Source organism: Budorcas taxicolor, chromosome 6, assembly GCF_023091745.1.
Source record: "Budorcas taxicolor isolate Tak-1 chromosome 6, Takin1.1, whole genome shotgun sequence".
Classification (NCBI taxonomy): domain Eukaryota; kingdom Metazoa; phylum Chordata; class Mammalia; order Artiodactyla; family Bovidae; genus Budorcas; species Budorcas taxicolor.
In genome coordinates, this window is record NC_068915.1 from 23,433,103 (window position 1) to 23,457,081 (window position 23,979).

At 39.5% G+C, this 23,979-nt stretch overlaps 1 protein-coding gene across 1 annotated transcript; it reads left to right on the forward strand.

Annotated features, from left to right (window-relative positions):
* Positions 1-12,096: 12,096 nt before the first annotated feature.
* On the forward strand, positions 12,097-23,600 carry LOC128050019 (endogenous retrovirus group K member 113 Gag polyprotein-like). The gene is given in 4 exon segments (XM_052642314.1): positions 12,097-13,344; positions 13,346-13,523; positions 14,244-14,348; positions 23,506-23,600. Coding segments are annotated over 4 exon segments (1,626 nt in total).
* Positions 23,601-23,979: the final 379 nt, after the last annotated feature.

Consider the following 23,979-nt stretch of genomic DNA (forward strand, 5'->3'; position numbering starts at 1 on the left):
CTTAACTTCTATGCAGAGTACATCATGACAAATGCCAGGCTGGATGAAGCACAAGCTGGAATCAAGATTGCTGGGAGAAATATCAATAACCTCAGATATGCATATGACACCACTCTTATGGCAGAAAGTGAAGAGGAACTGAAGAGCTTCTTGATGCAAGTGAGAGAGGACAGTGAAAAGGCTGGTGTAAACCTCAACAGTCAAAAAATGAAGATCATGACATCTGGTCCCATCACTTCATGGCAAATAGATGGGAAAACAATGGAAACAGTAACACACTTTATTTTTCTGGGCTCCAAAATCACTGCAGATGTTGATTACAGCCATGAAATTAAAAGATGCTTGCTCCTTGGAAGAAAAGCTATGACCAACCTAGACAGTATATTAAAAAGTAGAGACATTACTTTGCCGACAAAGATCTGTATGGTCAAAGCTATGGTTTTTCCAGTAGTCATGTATGGATGTGACAGTTGGACTATGAAGAAAGCTGAGTGCCGAAGAACTGATGCTTTTGAACTATGGTGCTGGAGAAGACTTTTGAGAGTCCCTTGGACTGCAAGGAGATCAAACCAGTCAATCCTAAAGGAAATCAGTACTGAATAGTCGTTGGAAGGACTGATGCTGAAGCTGAAACTCCAATACTTTGGCCACCTAATGCGAAGAACCTACTCCTTGGAAAAGATCCTGATGCTGGGAAAGATTGAGGGCAGGAGGAGAAGGGGACGACAGAGGATGAGATGGTTGGATGGCATCACTGACTCAATGGACATGAGTTTTAGCAAGCTTCAGGAGTTGGTGACGGACAGGGAGGTCTGGCGTGCTGCAGTCCATGGGGTCACAAAGAGTCGGACATGACTGAGTAACTGAACTGAACTGAACTGAACTGAAATGTGTAACTGAAATATTTTGTTGTACACCTGAAATTAACACAACATTGTAAATCAACTGTTTTAGTAAATATAGAGAAGACAATGGCACCCCACTCCAGTACTCTTGCCTGGAAAATCCCATGGATGGAGGAGCCTGGTGGGCCGCAGTCCATGGGGTCGCTAAGAGTTGGATACGACTGAGCAACTTCACTTTCACTTTTCACTTTCATGCACTGGAGAAGGAAATGGCAACCCACTCCACTGTTCTTGCCTGGAGAATCCCAGGGACAGGGGAGCCTCATGGGCTGCTGTGTATGGGGTCGCACAGAGTCGGACATGACTGAAGTGACTTAGCAGCAGCAGCAGCAGCAGCAGTATAAAATAAAAATTTAAAAATAAACTCTCTATTTCAACCAGTGTCTCAAGTGAGCAAGCCTGATCATTTAAGGTAAGAAATGGTAGCAATGCACTGTCATTTAGAGACAGTGGGTTCAGGCTCAGCCATCCTAGTCTTGAAAGACAGCTCTACTACTTTTATCAATGTTTTTCTTAGACACGTTATCGAACATCTCTAAAGATGATGATTTACAGTATCAAGGTAGTTTTAGGTGTACAGTGATTTAGATTCTTTTCCATTATAATATATTACAAAATACTGAGTATAGTTCCCTACACTGTACAGTAGGTCTTGTTGGTTACCTATTTTATATACAGTAGTGTGTATATGTTAATTCAAACTTTCTATTCTAATTTACAATAAAGTTCCATTTCTCATCCACAAAATAGGTGCAATGATATAGTGGGTATTTTATAAAATTATAGGAATAAAATTGGTTAAGGCAAGCATGCATTTAAATAATTAGAATAGTACCTGTTTCAAGTAACTATACAGGTTCAGTTCAGTTCAGTTCAGTCGCTCAGCCGTGTCTGACTTTTTGTGACTCCATGAATTGCAGCACGCCAGGCCTCCTTGTCCATCACCAACTCCCAGAGTTCACTCAAACTCACATCCATTGAGTCGGTGATGCCATCCAACGATGTCATCCTCTTTTGCCCCCTTCTCCTCCTGCCCCCAATCTATCCCAGCATCAGAGTTTTTCCAATGAGTCAACTCTTCACATGAGGTGGCCAAAGTACTGGAGTTTCAGCTTTAGCATCAGTCCTTCCAAAGAACACCCAGGGCTGATCTCCTTTAGAATGGACTGGTTGGATCTCCTTGCAGTCCAAGGGACTTGCAAGAGTCTTCTCCAACAGCACAGTTCGAAAGCACCAATTCTTCAGCGCTCAGCTTTCTTCACAGTCCAACTCTCACATCCATACATGACCACTGGAAAAACCATAGCCTTGACTAGACGGACCTTTGTTGGCAAAGTAATGTCTCTGCTTTCGAATATGCTATCTAGGTTGGTCATAACTTTCCTTCCAAGGAGTAAGTGTCTTTTAATTTCATGGCTGCAGTCACCATCTGCAGTGATTTTGAAGCCCCCCAAAATAAAGTCTGACACTGTTTCCACTGTTTCTCCATCTATTTCCCATGAAGTGATGGGACCAGATGCCATGATCTTCGTTTTCGGAATGTTGAGCTTTAAGCCAACTTTTTCACTCTAATCCTTCACTTTCATCAAGAGGCTTTTTAGTTCCTCTTCACTTTCTGCCATAAGGGTGGTGTCATCTGCATATCTGAGGTGATTGATATTTCTCCCAGCAATCTTGATTCCAGCTTGTGTTTCCTCCAGCCCAGCATTTCTCATGATGTACTCTGCACAGAAGTTAAATAAGCAGGGTGACAATATACAGCCTTGACGTACTCCTTTTCCTATTTATTATTTATTGTTTATGATTTATATTGTTGAATTTACTATTGTTATTTATAAAAAGCTAGAACTCAGTTTAATCAAAAGGGTGATGGAGTACTGGATAGTGTTTTCCTAAGTCTTTGTCTATATCTACATAAATCATCACACTTTCTAATAGCTAGAGTGCCCCTGCTTTCCACACTTGAAGGTTAAAGCTCATTGTGCTGGGCCTCATGTTTTCATCCAGCCATTACTTAAGTCTGAGACTACACCTCAGTTTCTCTTATACACCTATCAGACTAAAAAATCTTTGCAAATTGCTTTTCATTTTCTTTATAGAATCTTTCAAAGAATAGAAGTTTCTTATTTTGTGTTTTTTAAAATTTTTTGTAAAGTATAGATCACCAAAAAGTTTTATCATAGAAAAATCTAACAGATAAATGATTTTCAAAGATTTGGGGCCTATAATCAAATTATACATAGAAATCAAATTCCAGTGGGTTTATGGAAAAGTACTATGAAAATTTAAAGGGAGTCATTATCCTTATCTTTTCCATTCTAGTGCAGTTAACCTAGAAATTTCATTTGCATGTAGTTTTGAAATGTATTTAAAGTAAAAACATATTGTATGGAGAATTTTCATATATACTTCCCAAAATATACAGCTTTCCTTAATATTAACAGTTTGCATTAGTGGCATACTTATTACAACTAATAAAGCAATATTGATATGCTATCACTCCCCAAGTCCATAATTTACATAAAGAGCCAGCATAAAGGGCCACTTCTATGTTATACAGTTTTATGGGTTTTAACAAGTGCATAATGTTTTGTATCTGCCATTATAGTGTCACACAGAACAGTTTCCCCATCCTAAAAATCCTTTTTGCTTAGTTACCTATTCATCCTTAGTCTACCCTCCCCTACTCATAAGTGAATTGAAGTCACTCAGTCATCTCCTGCTCTTTGCAACCCCATAGACTCTAGCCTACCCAGCTCCTCCGTCCATAGGATTTTCCAGGCAAGAGTACTGGAGTGGGTTGCCATTTCCTTCTCCAGAGGATCTTCCTGACTCAGGGATTGACCCTGTGTCTCCCGCATTGTAGACAGACATATTACCATCTGAGCCACAAGGGAAGCCCACCCTACTCATAAAACACCTACCAAACACTGATCATTTCACTGTCTTTATAGTTCTGCCTTTTTCAGAATATCATGTAGTTGCAATAATTCAGTATGTAGCCTTTTAGATTGGCTTTTTTCACTTAACAATATGCATTTAAGTTTCTTCCATGGTTTGATAAATTATTTCTTTTTGTCTAAATCAGTTCAGTTCAGTTCAGTCACTCAGTCGTGTCCGACGCTTTGTGACCCCGTGAATCGCAACACGCCAGACCTCCCTGTCCATCACCAACTCCAGGAGTTCACTCAAACTCACATCCATCAAGTCCGTGATGCCATCCAGCCATCTCATCCTCTGTTGTCCCCTTTTCCTCCTGCCCCCAATCCCTCCAATAGCTATAAATAGCATTCCACTGGATGTATCACAGTTTGGTTATCCATTCATCTATTAAAGAGCATCTGGGTTTCTTCCAGGCTTAGGTGCTTATGAATAAAGCTGCTATTAAGTACTGGTGAGCAGGTTTTTATGTTGATACAAATGTTTGACTCAATGGGGTTGAGTCAAACATTTATATCTAGCATCATGATTGATGGATCATGTGGTAAAACTATTAAGGTTTGTAGGATACTGTAGGAATAGAATTATGATCTGACAGTTTCCTTCAGGGCTTGAAGGATATTGTTTCTGACTTGCATGGTTTCTGATGTGACGTCTGTGGTCGTTATTTCCTTTATGCTTCTACATGTAGTATACCATTTTTTCTGGATGTTTTAAATTTTTTCTTTTTACCACTAAAAGATACTCTTCTTGATGTTTGGTGAGTTTCTTGGATCTGTGGGTTTATAGATTTCATAAACTTTAGAAATTTAGTTCCAGCTTTTCATTGTTTCTACAGATACACTTTTCTGACTCCCTTTTTCCCACTTCTTCTCCTTGGACTCAAACTGCATATATGCAGACAACTTGATACTGTCCTCCAGGTCACTGAGCTCTTAATTTTGGGCTGTATTTCTCTTTGTACTTGACTTTCAAGAGTTTCTCTTGCAAAGTTTTTAGAAGTTTTTGCAACACTGCTAACTAACTACTACTAACTACTACTAATACTATCACTACTAGCTACTAACTAACTCTTGTTAGTACCTAGATAAGACAATTGCTATGTAGTGAAATTTGTTGTTTTTTCTTTTTCCCATTCTTTATTTTGTTTAGTCACTACGTCATGTCTGACTCTTTTGTGACCCCGTGGACTGTAGCCTGCCAGGCTCCTCTGTTCATGGGATTTCCCAGGCAAGAATACTGGAGTGGGTTGCCATTTTTTCTCCAGGGGATATTCCCCACCCAGGGATGGAACCTGGGTCTTCTGCATTGCAGGAAGATTCCTTACTGCTGAGACACAAGGGAAGTCCCCTTTCCATTCCTATATACCCTTTTTAACTCATGAAAAAGGGATTCAAGGTGAGATGCAAGAAAAACAAATAAAATACGAGGAAAAGATAATTTTCATATTGCAGCTTTTGACTCTGAATGAGAGAGGAAAATTTACATATGGATAAACAGTCTCTGCACTGTTTTGAATGATTGCATTATGATTTATCACTTTTTTATATTTCTTTGTACTGTTTGTTGGTAACAGCTCAAGAAAAAGAAATGTTATATTCTATTTCTACTTCTGAAACTCTTTATCAGAATTATAGAGAAAACCTTGTCATTTGCTTCAGTAATTGAGTTTTTTCATTTTATATCATGAGAGGAATGTGTTTTGTTGCCTTCAAATAAAAGAATCATAAGAAGTTTCTAACTTGTTTTTGAAGGAAAGTTTCATAATATTATCTTGTTTCATAAATATCAGCACAGTCTTCACAAATGTGAGGCGTTGAGGCGATTGTCAATTAAATTAGTCTGAACCATAAAATGGAATTTCATGAGGAAAAATATTTCAGAGGCGAGAAAAGATAGCCTGCCGTATTTTTATATTTGAAAATACAATTGTAGAAATATGTCTTTAGCTCTAGGTCCTGTGGTCGCTCTTTAATCACACCGTATTAGGGAAAGAAATCCAAAATAATTCTCCTCTAGTAAAAAAGCAGATAATCTGAAGAATCAGGCTTCTGTAGCTTAACAAAACATTGAATATGGAATATTTGATTAGACTAGTTCAATTTAAATTAAAAGATTATCCGTTTAGTTCAGCCGCTCAGTCATGTCTGACTCTTTGTGACCCCATGCACTACAGCATGCCAGGCTTCCCTGTCCATCAGCAACTCTCAGGGCTTGCTAAAACTCATGTGCATCGAGTCGGTGATGCCATCCAACCATCTCATCCTCTGTCATCCCCTTCTCCTCCTGCCTTCAATCTTTCGCAGGATCCCAGGGTCTTTTCTAACGAGTCAGTTCTTCACATCAGGTGGTCAAAGTATTGGAGTTTCAGCTTCAGCACCAGTCCTTCCAATGAATATTCAGTACTGATTTCCTTTAGTATTGATTGGTTTGATCTCCTTGCAGTCTAAGGGACTCTCAAGAGTCTTCTCCAGCACCGCAGTTCTAAAGCATCAGTTCTTCGGTGCTCAGCTTTCTTTATGGTCCAACTCTCACATCCATACATGACCACTGGGAAAACCGTAGCTTTGACTAGACAGACCTTTACTGGCAAAGTAATGTCTCTGCTTTTTAATATGCTGTCTAAGTTGGTCATAGTTTTTCTTCCAGGGATAGTTTTTCCTTAAAATCATCTTTATTCTACCATTAAATTAGTCAACTAGTGATTTTAGAAACACTCAGTATACTTGCTAAAAGTAACATTATTGAAATTTCTCTTTTGATTGACAGCATGAAGCATACGTAATTGATGAAATAGATAAAAGTTGTCCAAATTTTCCTGGAAAAGTGATAAAAATAAGAAGCGATCTTATTAGTTAGATATCAGTTGCTATCAGGTACCAGAGGAGGAAGGCTACCAGCTCCTTGTGAAGTTAGAATAACTGGGAAATGTGAACATAGGCCTCCAAGGGCCGTCTTGTCACACTCCCATGGCAGGATATACATGAGATTTCAACGCAAACAAGCTTCTGTGAATTGCCAGTGGTTAAGTGTTCTGCATAGTGTACCCAAATCAAGAAGATTCATCTTAGGGAAAAATAAAGAGGGAAGAAATAAACTGAGAGACTCGTATATGAGTAAATAGGATCTGTCTGTAAGTTTATGACCTGAGGTTCCGAGAGCCCATCACGATGTATGTCCAGCCTGGCCCTCCACTCTCCTGCTATCTAGACCCCGAGGGAGTGATCCAGAACAGAGGGTGTTCTGGTGTCACCTGTCTGGTCTCTCTACTCCCTCCTGTCCAAGTTAGCCATCCAAGTCTGAAACTGGCCTCTTTCCTTAGTGATTGATAATAAAACCCTCTAGTTTTTTCAGAGGGCCTCACCCTCCACCAGAAGGTAGCTCATTATGCCACAGAGTCAAAAAGACAACCACATCTGAACCCAATGCTGCTGCTGCTGCTGCTGCTAAGTCACTTCAGTCGTGTCCGACTCTGTGTGACCCCATAGACAGCAGCCCACTAGGCTGCTCTGTCCCTGGGATTCTCCAGGCAAGAATATTGGAGTGGGTTGCCATTTCCTTCTCCTCTGAACCCAATACAACATGCCTAATACCTGCTAGAGAGGAAACAGGAACATATAACGTCAATTAGCAGAGGGTGGAGTGTGCCATGGCTCTTACAAGAATAAAATTTAAAAGTCACACAGCTCTTGAATATCAAAGATATTTGTTTTTAGTCTAAATTTTTGCTTCTCTTACCCAATATTTCTGGAATGGCAATCCACTCCAGTATTCTTGTCTGGAGAATTCCACGGACAGCCCAGGTGGTTGCAAAGAGTCAGACACAACTGAGTGGCTAATACTCAAACATTCCCAATCTTTGCTGATGAAATCTTCCTCTTGAGCATCTACTAGCATATACATGGCACCTCAGGAGGATGGCCTCTTCCTCCCAGAGCTCACATTCTAAACAGGCTGAACAAACTAAGATTGAATTGTTCCTAGGCATTCTCTATCATAATGAACAGTAAGCTGTCTAAAATCTTGTCTGGAATGAGAAGTATAAACAAATAAATAGCATAATTTGTTGTATCCATTTGTACCTTAATTGCATGCTGTGTTCAGCAAGCAGTGGGTCAGTCAGAAGGCTTTGTGATTCTCCTTTTCCTAGAGATGAAGGAGAACAATGAATTACTACGTTAATAATGTTTGTTTTGGTGGCTACAGAAATGCACTCATGTTTTAGAAATAAATGTACCAGTTTTAAAGCTGCATTTTTTAAAAAAAAGAATATATCTCAATCAACCACTTTAAAGTCAGGTTATGATTTTTAAGAACAAGCAATGTAATATAAGGTAATCTTTATTGAAATCCATCTCTTCAGCATTAGCATAGCTTTCATTAAACAACGTTTCAGTATTTTATATTATTATTTAATGCTTTCTACATTCTTGGGAACATCAAAGTCATAGACTATTTATATTTTTGAAGAATTTAAACTCTTAGTACATACTTTGCATCTCTAAATTGTTCTGTGCAAGACAGAAGTCTCATGGTAAAAGTCTGTTGCAGACTGTCCAAAGTTCTGCTAAGAGACCAATATAAGATAATGAACTCGTAACGGTTTTTTAAAAGGTAAAAACTTTGACATAAAGCAGCAGATAACCATTCAAATGGGTAATTTTTTTTAATTTTACTTTATTTTACTTTACAATACTGTATTGGTTTTGCCATACATCAACATGAATCTGCCACAGGTGTACACGTGTTCCCAATCTTGAACCCCCCTCCCACCTCCCTCCCCATACCATCTCTGTGGGTCATTCCAGTGCACCAGCCCCAAGCATCCTGTATCCTGCATCGAACCTAGACTGGCGATTTGTTTCTTATATGATATTATACATGTTTCAACGCCATTCTCCTAAATCATCCCACCCTCTCCCTCTCCCACAGAGTCCAAAAGACTGTTCTATACATCTGTGTCTCTTTTGCTGTCTCACGTACAGGGTCATAGTTACCATCTTTCTAAATTCCATATATATGTGTTCAGTTCAGTTCAGTTGCTCAGTCGTGTCCGACTCTTTGCGACCCCATGAATTGCAGCATGCCAGGCCTCCTTGTCCATCACCAACTCCCGGAGTTCACTCAGACTCACGTCCATCGAGTCAGTGATGCCATCCAGCCATCTCATCCTCTGTCGTCCCCTTCTCCTCCTGCCCCCAATCCCTCCCAGCATCAGAGTCTTCTCCAATGAGTCAACTCTTCACATGAGGTGGCCAAAGTACTGGAGTTTCAGCTTCAGCATCATTCCTTCCAAAGAAATCCCAGGGCTGATCTCCTTTAGGATGGACTGGTTGGATCTCCTTGCAGTCTAAGGGACTCTCAAGAGTCTTCTCCAGCACCACAGTTCAAAAGCATCAATTGTTTGGTGCTCAGCTTTCTTCACAGTCCAACTCTCACATCCATACATGACCACAGGAAAAACCATAGCCTCGACTAGAGGGACCTTTGTTGACAAAGTAATGTCTCTGCTTTTGAATATGCTATCTAGGTTGGTCATAACTTTCCTTCCAAGGAGTAAGCGTCTTATAATTTCATGGCTGCAGTCACCATCTGCAGTGATTTTGGAGCCCCCCAAAATAAAGTCTGACACTGTTTCCACTGTTTCTCCATCTATTTCCCATGAAGTGATGGGACCAGATGCCATGATCTTTGTTTTCTGAATGTTGAGCTTTAAGCCAACTTTTTCACTCTCCTCTTTCACTTTCATCAAGAGGCTTTTGAGTTCCTCTTCACTTTCTGCCATAAGGGTGGTGTCATCTGCATATCTGAGGTGATTGATATTTCTCCCGGCAATCTTGATTCTAGCTTGTGCTTCTTCCTAGTATATTGTATTGGTGTTTTTCTTTCTGGCTTACTTCACTCTGTATAATTGGCTCCAGTTTCATCCACCTCATTAAAACTGAGTCAAATGTGTTCTTTTTAATGGCTGAGTAATACTCCATTGTGTATATGTACCACAGCTTTCTTATCCATTCATCTGCTGATGGACACATAGGTTGCTTCCATGTCCTGGCTATTATAAACAGTGCTGGAATGAACATTGGGGTACACGTGTCTCCTTCAATTCTGGTTTCCTTGGTGTGTATTTGTTTGAGGAACAGGTGAAAGAATCAGTGTCTCTAGAGCATTTTCTAAGAGCTAAGCCATTTGAATATATTGTCATTTAGTCCTCCTAATAACCTAGGATATAGACATTGCTAGTGATATCAAGGGCTTCCCTGGTGGTTCAGTGGTAAAGAAGCTGCCTGCCAATGCAGGAGACACTGATTCAGTTCCAGGGGCAGGAAGATTCTCTGGAGAAGGAAATGACAACCCTCTCCTGTATTCTTGCCTGGGAAATCCCATGGGCAGAGGAGCCTAGTGTGCTACAGTCCATGGGTGACAAAAGAGTCAGACACGACTTAGTGACTAAACAACAAATTGATGTCAATAGGTAAAAATGTTCAGGTTCACAGAAGGGATCGTATTCAGATAGAAAGTAGTACAGCTAGACCTTAAGTTCAGCTATATCTGACTCTAAAGACTCTGTGCTTTTTATTACTTCATTACTTTTCTCTAAAGAAAAATGTCACATTGTAAGACAGTGTGCTCTTAGCTAATATATTTGCAGAAGGGCATTTGAGAGTCATTGTCAATTATTTTTAACATTCACTTAGGTATCATATTGACTCTATGCTCATTTCCATGATAACATTCATCCCATATTGGATCATTTTGTCTATCTTTCATCTGTCACCTCCGCAAGACTGGGAGTTCTTTGAATGCTGAGACTGTGTCTTTTATCACTAAAACCACAGGATACAGCATACTAATTCGTCCATTCACAAATATTTATAGGATGTCTACTATGTGTCAGGAATTATATCAGGCACATGGACTTTAGGAGAATGCAAGAAATATTAGTTTCCCATAGGGCAGCATATAATTATTCTAGTAATCACTCTAAAAATATCTCAGGAGGAATTCATCCTCAAAATGCAATTATTCTTGCAGCTACTGTATTTCTAATTGTTTCATTTAAGAAAGGCAATGACAAAGGTGAATTAAAAAAAAAACACAGCATCAGATCTAGCATTTAGTCATGATTTTGACACTTGTACCTTGGACATTTAAGTTAACTCCCTCAAACCTTACTTGTTTTCTCTCTCTCTCTTTTTTTTAAAATTTATTTTCTATAAGACAAAGATGTCATTAGCAACATGTAATAAGAAAGATTTTACTATTCCTAAGATATAAAGGGGCTTCCCTGGTAGCTCAGCTGGTAAAGAATCCACCTGCAATGCTGGAGACCCCAGTTCAACTCCTGGGTCAGGAAGATTCCCCTAGAGAAGGCATAGGCTATCCACTCCTGTATTCTTGGGTTTCTCAGGTGGCTCAGACAGTAAAAATCTGCCTGCAGTGCAGGAGACCTGGGTTCGATCCCTGGGTTGGAAAGATCCCCTGGAGGAGGGAATGGAAACCCACCCCAGTATTCTTGCTTGGAGAATCCCCATGGACAGAAGAGCCTGGCAGGCTACAGTCCATGGGGTCACAAAGAGTTAGATATGACTGAGCAGCTAAGCATAGCACAGCAAGATACAAAGAACTCCTGTAAACCGGTCAAGAAAACAAATCAAATTAATGGGAAAGAAAAACCTGAAGAAATTTGGGAATGATTAGGAAGTTTGCGGGGGACTGCCCGTGAAGGGTTAAGTCTTGGGAGCTGCTCGGCAGGTATGCAGAGCCTTAGGCATGTTCCTAAGCTCCCTGTCCCACCACCCTCAAGAATTTTTATAGCCCTTAAGGCTCCAAGATGTCTTGTTTCTGCAACATGTAAGATAGATAATCTTATAGTGCTCTGTACACAATGGTAAGGGTCTGGTGATTGTGTCCTGAGGTTAAAAAATAATCCTGTGCATGTCTTAAGTCACGTATTTTAGCCTATAAATATTGTAGCCTAATAAAGAAAGACATCAGCCATTAGTGGTCTGATCCTCTCAACCCCATCTTTTGTCTCTCTCTCTTATTTTTCTTAGCGGGGACACTCCGTTCTCTCCCTGTGCAGGTGCAACTCTTGCTTGTGCTGGCCGCGGCAGGTGGTGCCCAACGTGGGGCAGCTCAACAGTTTTCCTCGCCACTACTCTTATTAAGCTGAAAAGAGTGAGTATATAAGTATACAAGTGATTTAAATTAAGGAGGAGTAGTAAGGTATATAGTTGAGAGTATAAATATGGGACAGACGCATAGTCGTCAATTGTTTGCACATATGTTATCTGTAATGTTAAAACACCAGGGAATTACTATTTCCAAACCTAAATTAATCAATTTTCTTTCATTTATTGAAGAAGTTTGCCCTTGGTTCCCCAGAGAAGGCACAGTAAGTTTAGAGACGTGGAAGAAGGTAGGGGAACAAATTCGGACTCATTATACTTTACATGGCCCTGAAAAGGTTCCTGTAGAAACTTTATCTTTTTGGACACTAATTCGTGATTGCTTGGACTTTGATAATGATGAATTAAAACGTTTAGGAAATTTTTTAAAACAGGAAGAAAATCCTCTTCATGTTCCTGATTCGGAGCCCAAGTATGCTGTTCCCGAGGGAATTGAAGGTGACCCTCCATTTTGTAACTTATCGCGTCCTTCGGATAATGATGATTCACTTTCCTCCACAGATGAGGCGGAATTAGACGAAGGAGCTGCTAAATACCATCAAGAAGATTGGGGTTTTTTAGCACAAGAAAAGGGGGCGTCAACATCTAAAGATGATTTGGTTGAATGTTTAAAAAACCTCACTGTTGCTTTACAGAACTCAGGAATTAAGTTTCCTAATAACAATTTAAAATCCCCTTCTGCTCCGCCTCTTCCCCCTGCCTATGCTCCTTCTGTTGTTGCGGGTCTTGATCCCCCTCCGGGGCCTCCTCCTCCTCCGCCATCTGAAATTGTGTCTCCGCTACGAAAGGCATTAAGACAAGCACAACGACTTGGTGAGGTTGTCTCCGATTTTTCTCTTGCTTTTCCTGTCTTTGAACATAACAACGAGCGTTTCTATGAAGTGCTGCCTTTCAAACAATTAAAAGAGTTAAAGATTGCTTGCTCACAATACGGTCCTACCGCTCCATTCACTGTTGCTATGATAGAAAATTTGGGTACTCAGAATCTACCCCCAAATGATTGGAAACAAATAGCTAGAGCTTGTCTTTCGGGGGGAGATTATTTATTGTGGAAATCTGAATATTTTGAACAGTGTGCTCGTATAGCCGATGTTAATCGGCAGCAAGGTATACAAACCTCCTATGAAATGTTGATTGGTGAAGGTGCTTTCCAGGCTACTAATACTCAACTTAATTTCTTACCTGGTGCATATGCACAAATATCAAATGCAGCCCGACAGGCATGGAAAAAACTCCCTAGCTCCAGTACTAAGACAGAAGATCTTTCAAAAGTCCGACAGGGACCTGATGAGCCTTATCAGGACTTCGAGCCTTATCAGGATACTCTTAGATACTATAGGATGCCGAAGCGCCGCGCTGGATCCCGGAGAGGCTACAGATACAAAACGAGAGGCTATGGCTTTTTGGGCATACATTCCTGACCCGCCTATGATTCAATCATTAGGATGGGATAAAGAAATAGTACCTGTCTATGTCAACGACACAAGTCTTTTAGGAGGAAAATCAGACACTCATATTTCCCCTCAGCAAGCCAATATCTCCTTTTATGGTCTTACTACGCAATATCCTATGTGCTTTTCTTATCAATTACAACATCCTCACTGTATACAGGTGTCAGCTGATATATCCTATCCTCGAGTGACTATTTCTGGCATAGATGAAAAAACCGGAAAAAGATCGCACCGTGACGGAACTGGACCTCTCGACATTCCGTTTTGTGACAAACATCTAAGCATCCGCATAGGAATAGACACTCCTTGGACTTTATGTCGAGCCCGGGTTGCGTCGGTGTACAACATCAACAATGCAAATACCACCTTTTTGTGGGATTGGGCACCTGGGGGAAAACCTGATTTTCCTGAATATCGAGGACAGCATCCACCCATTCTCTCTGTAAACACTGCTAATGTATATCAAACAGAACTGTGGAAACTTTTGGCTGCCTTTGGTCATGGTAATAGTCTATATTTGCAACCCAATATCAGTGGGAGTAAATATGGTAATGTAGGAGTTACGGGGTTTTTATATCCCCGAGCTTGTGTCCCTTACCCATTCATGTTGATACAAGGCCATATAGAAATAACATTGTCATTGAATATTTATCATTTAAATTGTTCTAATTGCATACTTACCAATTGCATAAGAGGTGTTGCAAAAGGAGAACAAGTTATAATAGTAAAACAACCTGCTTTTGTAATGTTACCAGTTAAAATAACTAAAGCTTGGTATGATGAGACTGCTTTAGAATTGCTACAACGCATTAACACGGCTCTTAGCCGCACTGAAAGAAGTGTAAGCCTGATTGTTCTGGGTATAGTATCTTTAATCACCCTTATAGCAATTGCTGTTACCGCTTCTGTATCTCTAGCACAATCCATTCAAGCTGCTCATACTGTAGATTCCTTGTCATATAACGTTACTAAAGTAATGGGAACACAAGAAGATATAGATAGAAAAATAGAAGATAGATTATCAGCTTTATATGATGTGGTTAGAGTTCTAGGGGAACAAGTTCAGAGCATTAACTTTCGTATGAAAATTCAATGTCATGCTAATTATAAATGGATTTGTGTTACTAAAAAGGCCTATAATGCATCTGACTTTCCGTGGGATAAGGTGAAGAAACATCTACAAGGAATTTGGTTTAATACTAATGTTTCTCTAGATCTATTGCAATTACATAATGAAATCCTTAATATTGAAAATTCTCCTAAGGCTACTTTAAATATAGCTGATACTGTCAACAATTTTTTACAAAATTTATTTTCTAACTTCCCTAGCCTGCATTCACTGTGGCAAAGCATAATTGCTGTGGGCGTGGTTTTGACTGTTGTACTTATCGTGATTTGTTTGGCTCCTTGTTTTATTCGTAGTATTGTTAAAGAATTTTTACATGTGAAAACACCGACATCTTATGGAGCTTTTAAAAAATAAAGAGAGGGGAGCTGCGGGGGACTGCCCGTGAAGGGTTAAGTCTTGGGAGCTGCTCGGCAGGTATGCAGAGCCTTAGGCATGTTCCTAAGCTCCCTGTCCTGCCACCCTCAAGAATTTTTATAGCCCTTAAGGCCCCAAGATGTCTTGTTTCTGCAACATGTAAGATAGATAATCTTATAGTGCTCTGTACACAATGGTAAGGGTCTGGTGATTGTATCCTGAGGTTAAAAAATAATCCTGTGCATGTCTTAAGTCACGTATTTTAGCCTATAAATATTGTAGCCTAATAAAGAAAGGCATCAGCCATTTGTGGTCTGATCCTCTCAACCCCATCTTTTGTCTCTCTCTCTTATTTTTCTTAGCGGGGACACTCCGTTCTCTCCCTGTGCAGGTGCAACTCTTGCTTGTGCTGGCCACGGCAGAAGTTAATTTCAAAAAGTGTAAGTGTAGACTGCCTATAAAAAAAGAAGTGTTGTTCAACATTATTAAGGAAAAGATAAGTAAGAGGAAATATCAATTGGCCAATATTTACACAATTAATAATTTCTAGTATTAAAAAGGGAATAAAGAAATGAACCAAAACCATCTAAGACTCTTGATTAGGGCTTTTCTCAGTGCAATTTGGTAACATGGTCTTAATTTTAATAAGAAACCGAAGAAACAAGACAAATACATAAAAATGTATGCATAAAGTATTGGTTCATAATTACATTTCTTTAAATGAAAGACAAGCTGTACCAAAAATCAACTGTTCTTCATTAAGGGATTGGCTAAATCAATATAAGTAAGTCCCTACAATAGGATACTAAACATCTATTCAATAAATTGAATAGAAAAGTAATATTGACATAGGAAAGAGACTGTGTATTATTAAGTAAAGATGTGTTATAATTACACATCTTTTGCTGAAAATACAAAGTATTGCATATGTGGAAAAGTTAGTTGCTGGAAGCCCCTGGAGAAGGGAATGGAAGGAAGCCTCTGGAGAGGGGAATGGCAACACACTGCAGTATTCTTGCCTGGAGAAGTCCATGGACAGAGGAGCCTGTGTGCATGTGTGTGTGTTAGTCGCTCAGTCATGTCTGACTCTTTGCGACCACATGGACTGTAGCCCGCCAGGCTCCCCTGTCCATGGAATTCTCCAGGCAAGAATACTGCAGTATGTTGCCATTCCCTTCTCCAGGGGATCATCCCGACCCAGGGATTGAACCTGGGTCTCCCGCATTGCAGGCAGATTCTTTACTGTCTGAGCCACCAGGAAAGCCCAGGGAAGCCCCGTGGGTTACAATTCATTGGGTCTCAAAGAGTCAGACATGACTAAGCAACTAACACACTGTCACACACATTGCATATGTAACCAGTAGCTAATGTGATATCTCTGATTGGTGTTATGTTTTCCTCTTGTATTTCTGAGTTCTTTAAATATGCTTATAAGGAAAACATATTAAAATACAGATGATAATTCATACCTATTTGCAAGGATTATCATAGAAATGAAATAAAATAGAACTTAAGAAACATAAACATATTATACAAATGTAAGGCTATGATATTGTAAACCAGTATATAAGTCAAACAGCCTTGACACCCAAGTTCCACTTAAACAAAACCCATAACAAACTTGGTAACAAGCTTGTATTTGCTAGGAAAGTTCAGTTCAGTCACACAGTTTTGTCTGACTGTTTGTGACCCCATGCACTGCAGCATTCCAGGCTTCCCTGTCCATCACTAACTCCCGGAGCTTGCTAAAACTCATGTCCATTGAGTCGGTGATGCTATCCAACCATCTCATCCTCTGCCATCTCCTTCCCCTCCTGCCTTCAATCTTTCTCAGCATCAGGGTCTTTTCCAAGGAGCCAGTTCTTTGCATCAGGTGGGCAAATTATTGGAGTTTCAGCATCAGTCCTTCCAATGAATATTCAAGACTGATTTTCTTTAGGATTGACTAGTTGGATCTCTTTGCAGTTCAGGGACTCTCAAGAGTCTTCTCCAACACTACAGTTCAAAAGCATCAAATCTTCAGCACTCAGCTTTCTTTATGGTCCAACTCTTATACTCATATAACACTACTGGAAAAACCATAGCTTTGACTAGATGGACCTTTGTTGGCAAGGTAATGTCCCTGCTTTTTAATATGTTGTCTAGGTTGGTCATAGCTTTCCATTCAAGGAGTAAGTGTCTTTTACTTTCACGGCTGCAGTCACCATCTGCAGTGATTTTGGAGCCCCCCCGAAATAAAGTCTGACACTGTTTCCACTGTTTCCCCATCTATTTCCCATGAAGTGATGGGACCAGATGCCATGATCTTAGTCGTCTGAATGTTGAGTTGTAAGCCAACTTTTTCACTCTCTTCTTTCACTTTCATCAAGAGGCTCTTTAGTTCTTCTTCACTTTCTGCCATAAGGGTGGTATCATCTGCATATCTGAGATTATTGATATTTCTCCCAGCAATCCTGAATCCAGCTTGTGCTTCATCCAGCCAGGCATTTCACATGATGTACTTTGCATATAATTAAATAAGCACAGTGACAATATACAGCCTTGATGTACTCCTTTCCCTATTTGGAACCAGTCTGTTGTCCATGTCCAGTTCTAATTGTTGCTTCTTGACCTGCATACAGATTTCTCAGGAGACAGGTAAGGTGGTTTGGTATTCCCATCTCTTTAAAAATTTTTCACAGTTTCTTGTGATCCACACAGTCAAAGGCTTTGGCGTAGTCAATAAAGCAGAAATAGATGTTTCTCTGGAACTCTCTTGTTTTGTTTATGATCCAAAGGTTGTTGGAAATTTGATCTCTGGTTCCTCTGCCTTTTCTAAATCCAACTTAAACATCTAGAAGTTCATGGTTCAAATACTGTTATTTTGAGCATTACTTTATTAGCATGTGAGATGAGTGCAAGTGTGCAGTAGTTTGAACATGCTTTGGCATTACCTTTCTTTGGGATTGGAATGAAAACTGACCTTTTCCAGTCTTGTGGCCACTGCTGAGTTTTCCAAATTTGCTGGCATATTGAGTGCAGCACTTTCACAGCATCATCTTTTAGGATTTGAAATAGCTCCACTGGAATTACATCACTTCCACTAGCTTTGTTCACAGTGATGCTTCCTAAGGCCCACTTAACTTTGGACTCCAGGATGTCTGGCTCTAGGTGAGTGGTCACACCATCATGGTTATCTGGGTCATGAAGATCTTTTTTGTACAGTTCTTCTGTGTATTCTTGTCACCTCTTCTTAATCTCTTCTGCTTCTGTTAGGTCCAAACCATTTCTGTCTTTTATTGTGCCCATCTTTGCATGATGCTGGGGAATATTGAAGGCGGGAGGAGAAGGGGATGAAGAGGAAGAGATGGTTGGATGGCATCACTGACTAGATGGACATGAGTTTGAGTAAGCTCTGGGAGTTGGTAATGGACAGGGAAGGCTGGTGTATTGCAGTCCATGGAATTGAAGAGTCAGATATGACTAAGTGACTGAACTGAACTTGCATGAAATGTTCCCTTGGTATCAATTTTCTTGAAGAGCTCTCTAGTCTTTCCCATTCTATTAATTTCCTCTACTTCTTTGCATTGATCGCTGAGTAAGGCTTTCTTATCTCTCCTTGCTGTTCTTTGGTACTCTGCATTCAAATTGATATATCCTTTCTTTTCTCCTTTGCCTTTCACTTGTCTTCTTTTCATAGCTATTTGTAAGGCCTCCTCAGACAACTATTTTGCCTTTTTGCATTTCTTTTTCTTGGGAATGATCTTGATCACTGCCTCTTGTACAATGTCATGAACCTCCGTCCATAGTTCTTCAGGCACTCTATCAGACCTAATCCCTTGAATCTATTTGTCACTTCCACTGTATAATCATAAGCATTTGATTTAGGTCATTCCTGAATGGTCTAGAGGTTTCCACTACTGTCTTGAAATTGAATTTGGAAATAAGGAGTTCATGATCTGACCCACAGTCAGCTCCCAGTCTTGTTTTTGCTGACTGTATAGAGCATCTCCATCTTTGGTTGCAAATAATAAAATCAATCTGATTTGGTATTGACATGTGATGTCCATGTGTAGTGTCTTCTCTTGTGTGTTGAAGAGAAGAGAAGAGAAAATGTATTGGATTGGTGAATTTAACTCAGATGAACATTATATCTACTACTGTGGGTAAGAATCCCTTAGAAGAAATGAGTAGCCATCATAGTCAACAAAAGAGTCAGAAATGCAGTACTTGGATGCAATCTCAAAAATGACAGAATACTCTCTGTTCGTTTCCAAGGCAATCCATTCAGTATCACAGTAATCCAAGTCTATGCCCCAACCAGCAATGCTAAAGATGCTAAAGTTGAATGGTTCACTCCAAAAAAAAAGATGTCCCTTTCATTATAGGGGACTGGAATGCAAAAGTCGGATGTCAAGAGATATTGGGAGTAACAGGCAAATTTGGCTTTAAAGTACAAAATGAAGCAGGGCAAAGGCTAGCAGAGTTTTGCCAAGAAAATGCACTGGTTATAAACACCCTCTTTCAACAACACAAGAGTAGTGAAAGTTAGCAGCTTTGTCAGAAGAATTCATACTTTGGTATATAAAAGGATTAAAAAAAAAAAAACAACAACCCCAAATTTGTATATTTCTTTTTCATGTCATAGTTCTGGGTCAGAGGCAGAAATCCCCAGACCATGATAGCTCTGTTTCACGCTAGAGACTCTTCCAATTTCAAGAAATGATATTTAGAAACACTCTGGGATTTGGCTCTGAGTTAATCAGAAAGGCTTATCTGCAGTCTGGATAAGAAAAAGTAACATGGAATAGATTACATGAGTGAAATATCCTAGGTTAAATGTTAGTAAGAACTGTGGTGTTGGAGAAGACTCTTGAGAGTCCCTCGGACTGCCAGGAGATCCAACTAGTCCATTCTGAAGGAGATCAGCCCTGGGATTTCTTTGGAAGGAATGATGCTGAAGCTGAAACTCCAGTACTTTGGCCACCTCATGAGAAGAGTTGACTCATTGGATAAGACTCTGATGTTGGGAGGGATTGGGGGCAGGAGGAGAAGCGGATGACAGAGGATGAGATGGCTGGATGGCATCACTGACTCGATGGATGCGAGTCTGAGTGAACTCTGGGAGTTGGTGATGGACAGGGAGGCCTGGCATGCTGCGATTCATGGGGTTGCAAAGAGTCGGACACGAATGAGCGACTGAACTGAACTGAACTGAACTGAAGGTGCTCATGATCATTCTTAGTTTTGTTTTCAATCCCAGTGAAAAAAATGTGGCCTTTGCTTATGAAAACAGAACTCTGGCTTAAATCACATGAAACATGTAGATGGATTCAGTATTTGTATCTAATTTTGATAGTTTCAGTATTAGAGTTGCAAATAACTTTGGGAGGTAATGGAAAGGGCACACAATTTTTTAAATCACATCTAATGAGACAAATTGTTGAATATATTGGGAATTAACCATTTTAGAATACAGAAAAATGCAACTCAGAAAGGAAAATTTGAAATGCACATCCAAGCGTGGTGCTATAAATAACAGAGCACCTGGACCCAAGAACCCCGCAAGAATGACCCAATGGGACACGATTTCCATTGTGGAATTGGATACAGCTCCCACTGCCTTATACTATTGTTTCTCACCTCCAGGACTACTGACATTTTAGACTGGGTAATTCTTTTTTTGTTGGCAGATATCCTGTGCTTTGCAGGATGTTTAACACAATTCCAGGACTCTTCCTACTAGATTCCAGTAGTAGCCCATCTTCCAGTCGTGATAACACAAAATGCCTGCATATGTTGCCAAATGGCCCCCTTCCTGGGAGCATGGCAAAATCTCTCCAGGTGGAGAACAGACTAGGGTTGGTTTGTTCCTTATCCCAACAACCAAAAATGTAAATCAGGTATCTAAACATATGTTCTCCCTTTGTGTTTACTGAACCATTATTAAGGCACTATTGAAGAGTGGGTAAAACCAGATTACTTGGGTTCACAACCCAACTATACCATTTACTAGCTTTATGGTGATGGTCAAGTTTCTTGACTTCCTTATTTCTGGAGTGGGAACAATGACAGTATCTACTTTATAACATTGTTGAGAAGCTTAGATGACGTGTCTTCTAAAGTATATCAATCAGTGCCTGGCATATAATGTTCTATTAATTTTTAAATTTTATTATTACTGTTATTAATTTCAGCTATATTGTACTCTTTACAACATCAGTGATTCTTCTCAGTCTACTTGACAGTTATGTTTCTCTTTATTAATTAATACACTGACACTCAGCTTTCCACTTGAGTCTTCTGTAAGCTCTGAATTTATCAAACAGTTGTTTGATACTTGCAGGAATGAGATTCTGCAAGCTGAGAACAGTCTGTATTGACATAATAACCAAAAAAATATATCAGGTATGAGAGAGGTCTCTGGATAGCTATTCTATCAGTTTTCCCTAGTAATAACTCTCACTACCTGCCATTTTTCAATTTCAACTAATTGTTTAATTACATATGATTTCATAGTAATTGTAATAAACATAACCTATTGCCCTCTCCTCTCATGTAATTACATGGTCATGTGCAGACAAGGTCTCTAATCTGTAAAATGAGACTGTGAACATAAAGAGGCTCTAAGTTCCCTTCAATGCTTATATAACCATGAACATAAATCTTTATTAATAATTTTCTAAACAACTGTACTGAATAATAATTTTATAAACAACTTTACTGAAGAGTCTGTGACAAACCATAGTGGGAAATAATACAAAAACCAAAATACATGTATAATTGAATCATTTTAGTGACAGCAGAAGTTAACACAACATTGCAAATCAGCTATAATTCAATTTAAAAAATAAAAAAAAGAGGAGGGTTATGAGAAAGGGAGGGAGGACCATGTGTGTTTGCCTTAGTCCCTTTAGGGCCATGAACAATTCACATTGGACCCCAAACACACACAAATCTTACGGTTAAGATACCAAAAATGACAGGCTCAAAATACTTTTTTTGCAAATATACATGATATTTAACTCATGAGAATTAAAATGATAATGATGGTGCTAAACTAACATAGTTTTTAATTGAGATGTGATTGATTTACAATGCTGTGTTATTTTTGGATATAGAGCAGGGTGATTCAGTTATATATATACTTTTTCAGATTATTTTTCATTATGGGTTATTATAAGATATTGAGTATAGTTCACTGAACTATATAGTGAATGTTTGTTATTTACTTGTTTTATGTGTAGTAGTTTGTGTTAATCTCATACTCCTAATTTATCCCTCCCCTGTTGCTTGTCCCCTTTGGTAACCTTGTTAGTTTTCTATAAGTCTGTTTCTGTTTTGTAAACAGATTCATTTACATTATTTTTTAGATTTTACATGTAAGTAATATCATATAATATTTGTCTTTCTCTGTCTGACTTACTTAAACTTAGTATGATAATCTCTAGGTTCATCCATGTTGCTGCAAATGGCAACATTTCATTCTTTGCTATGGCTGAGTGATATTCTATAATATATATATGTATATTATATATACCACATCTTCTTAAGCTAGTCATCTGTTGATGGGCACTTGGATCATTTCTATGTTTTTGTTTTTATAAATAGTGCCACTATGGGGAAAAATTTTTTTTTCCAAACAGGTTAATCAGCCTTATGTAGAGAACAGGGACGGGAGAGGGGCTCCAGGAATTGGGAAATGATCAAGGTCAGTTTTGACAGGGTGGGAAATAAGCCTGAGTTGGGCTTTGCCAGGGAGAACACTGGAATACAGTGTTGGGAGCTTGAGGAAACTGTTCTGAAGATGAGCTTCTAATTCACAGCTCTGCACAGAGCTGCCTTGTTCACAGACCTCCCTCCACATCTGTCTCATAACCACACAGGGCAGAGAAAGGGCTGAGTTCGCATTCCTGACATCACTCCTGACTGACAGAATTTGAAGAAACCATTCTTACTGAGTGACAGGTGAGAGTTGAGCTCTCATTTTCTAAAGGAGCTTACAGTATCTGAGTCAGCTCCAGAGGAAACAGCTTGGTTTTCCTGACAACGCGGCACTGATGCTCCTTCTTCAGACTGGTGAACAGTGCTTGGACTTTGACAGCCCCATTGTGGCTCTTGAAGGGTGTCAGGAGAAGGGGAATGGGAGGAGGTGTCCTGCCCCGTTCCAGTGTTGATCTGCCATTGCTAAGCAACCTCCCACCCCATGTGCTCTGAGGTCTGCAACCCAGATTGTGTCACTACACCTACGCTCCTGTTACATGGCTGCAATGTCCCCTTAACACCAAGCTACCACACAACTCTTTCCAGAACAAGGGAGCATGTAAATGAGTAGTGCTGTTGTGAGGAGAATTCTTTTCCTATGCAACAGTAGATGTATTCTTGCAGTAAAGTAAGACGAGTTATGCTGGGTAACTCTAGCCCTGGGGGATAAAGAGTATTTAAAAATGTGGAAAAGAAATACAGAAATTGTTGGAAATGCTGATTCAATCTGGGCATGGTACAATTAGCTCTAAGAAGAACATTTATGTTCTACACATTCCCTCCTTCTTCAGCGAAGTATGGAAATAATCACGAGACTGCTCTGATGTGTTTAAATGAAATCGATTATAGTTCTTGGACCAGCAGTCCTCGTTTGATCTGGGATTAAAGTGGCACTCAAAGGATTTGGTCTTTTCAATTTTTAACTACTGATATCTCTTAGATTTGTTCCTACAATCTGCTTTAAAATAAAACTGGGTTTCAAGTTTCAGAAATTCAGTGTTAAACTCATTTGTTGTGAATAATCACAGTATATTTTGTTCTTATATCTAAAAGTAAGTAGAAAGCATACTTTTCCACAGATGTCTACCATTTTACAAGTTTAAAGTTTCCATTATTACTGTTAGTCAGTATTTATAGAAAGGTTTTTGTCTCTAGATCATGAAGGGGCTATAAGGTAGGAACTGCAATGTTAGGGAGAACTTACTCTGAAACACCTTCAACATTTAGTTGGATGTCTGCTTCACAAATAGTTTACCTTGGTGCTC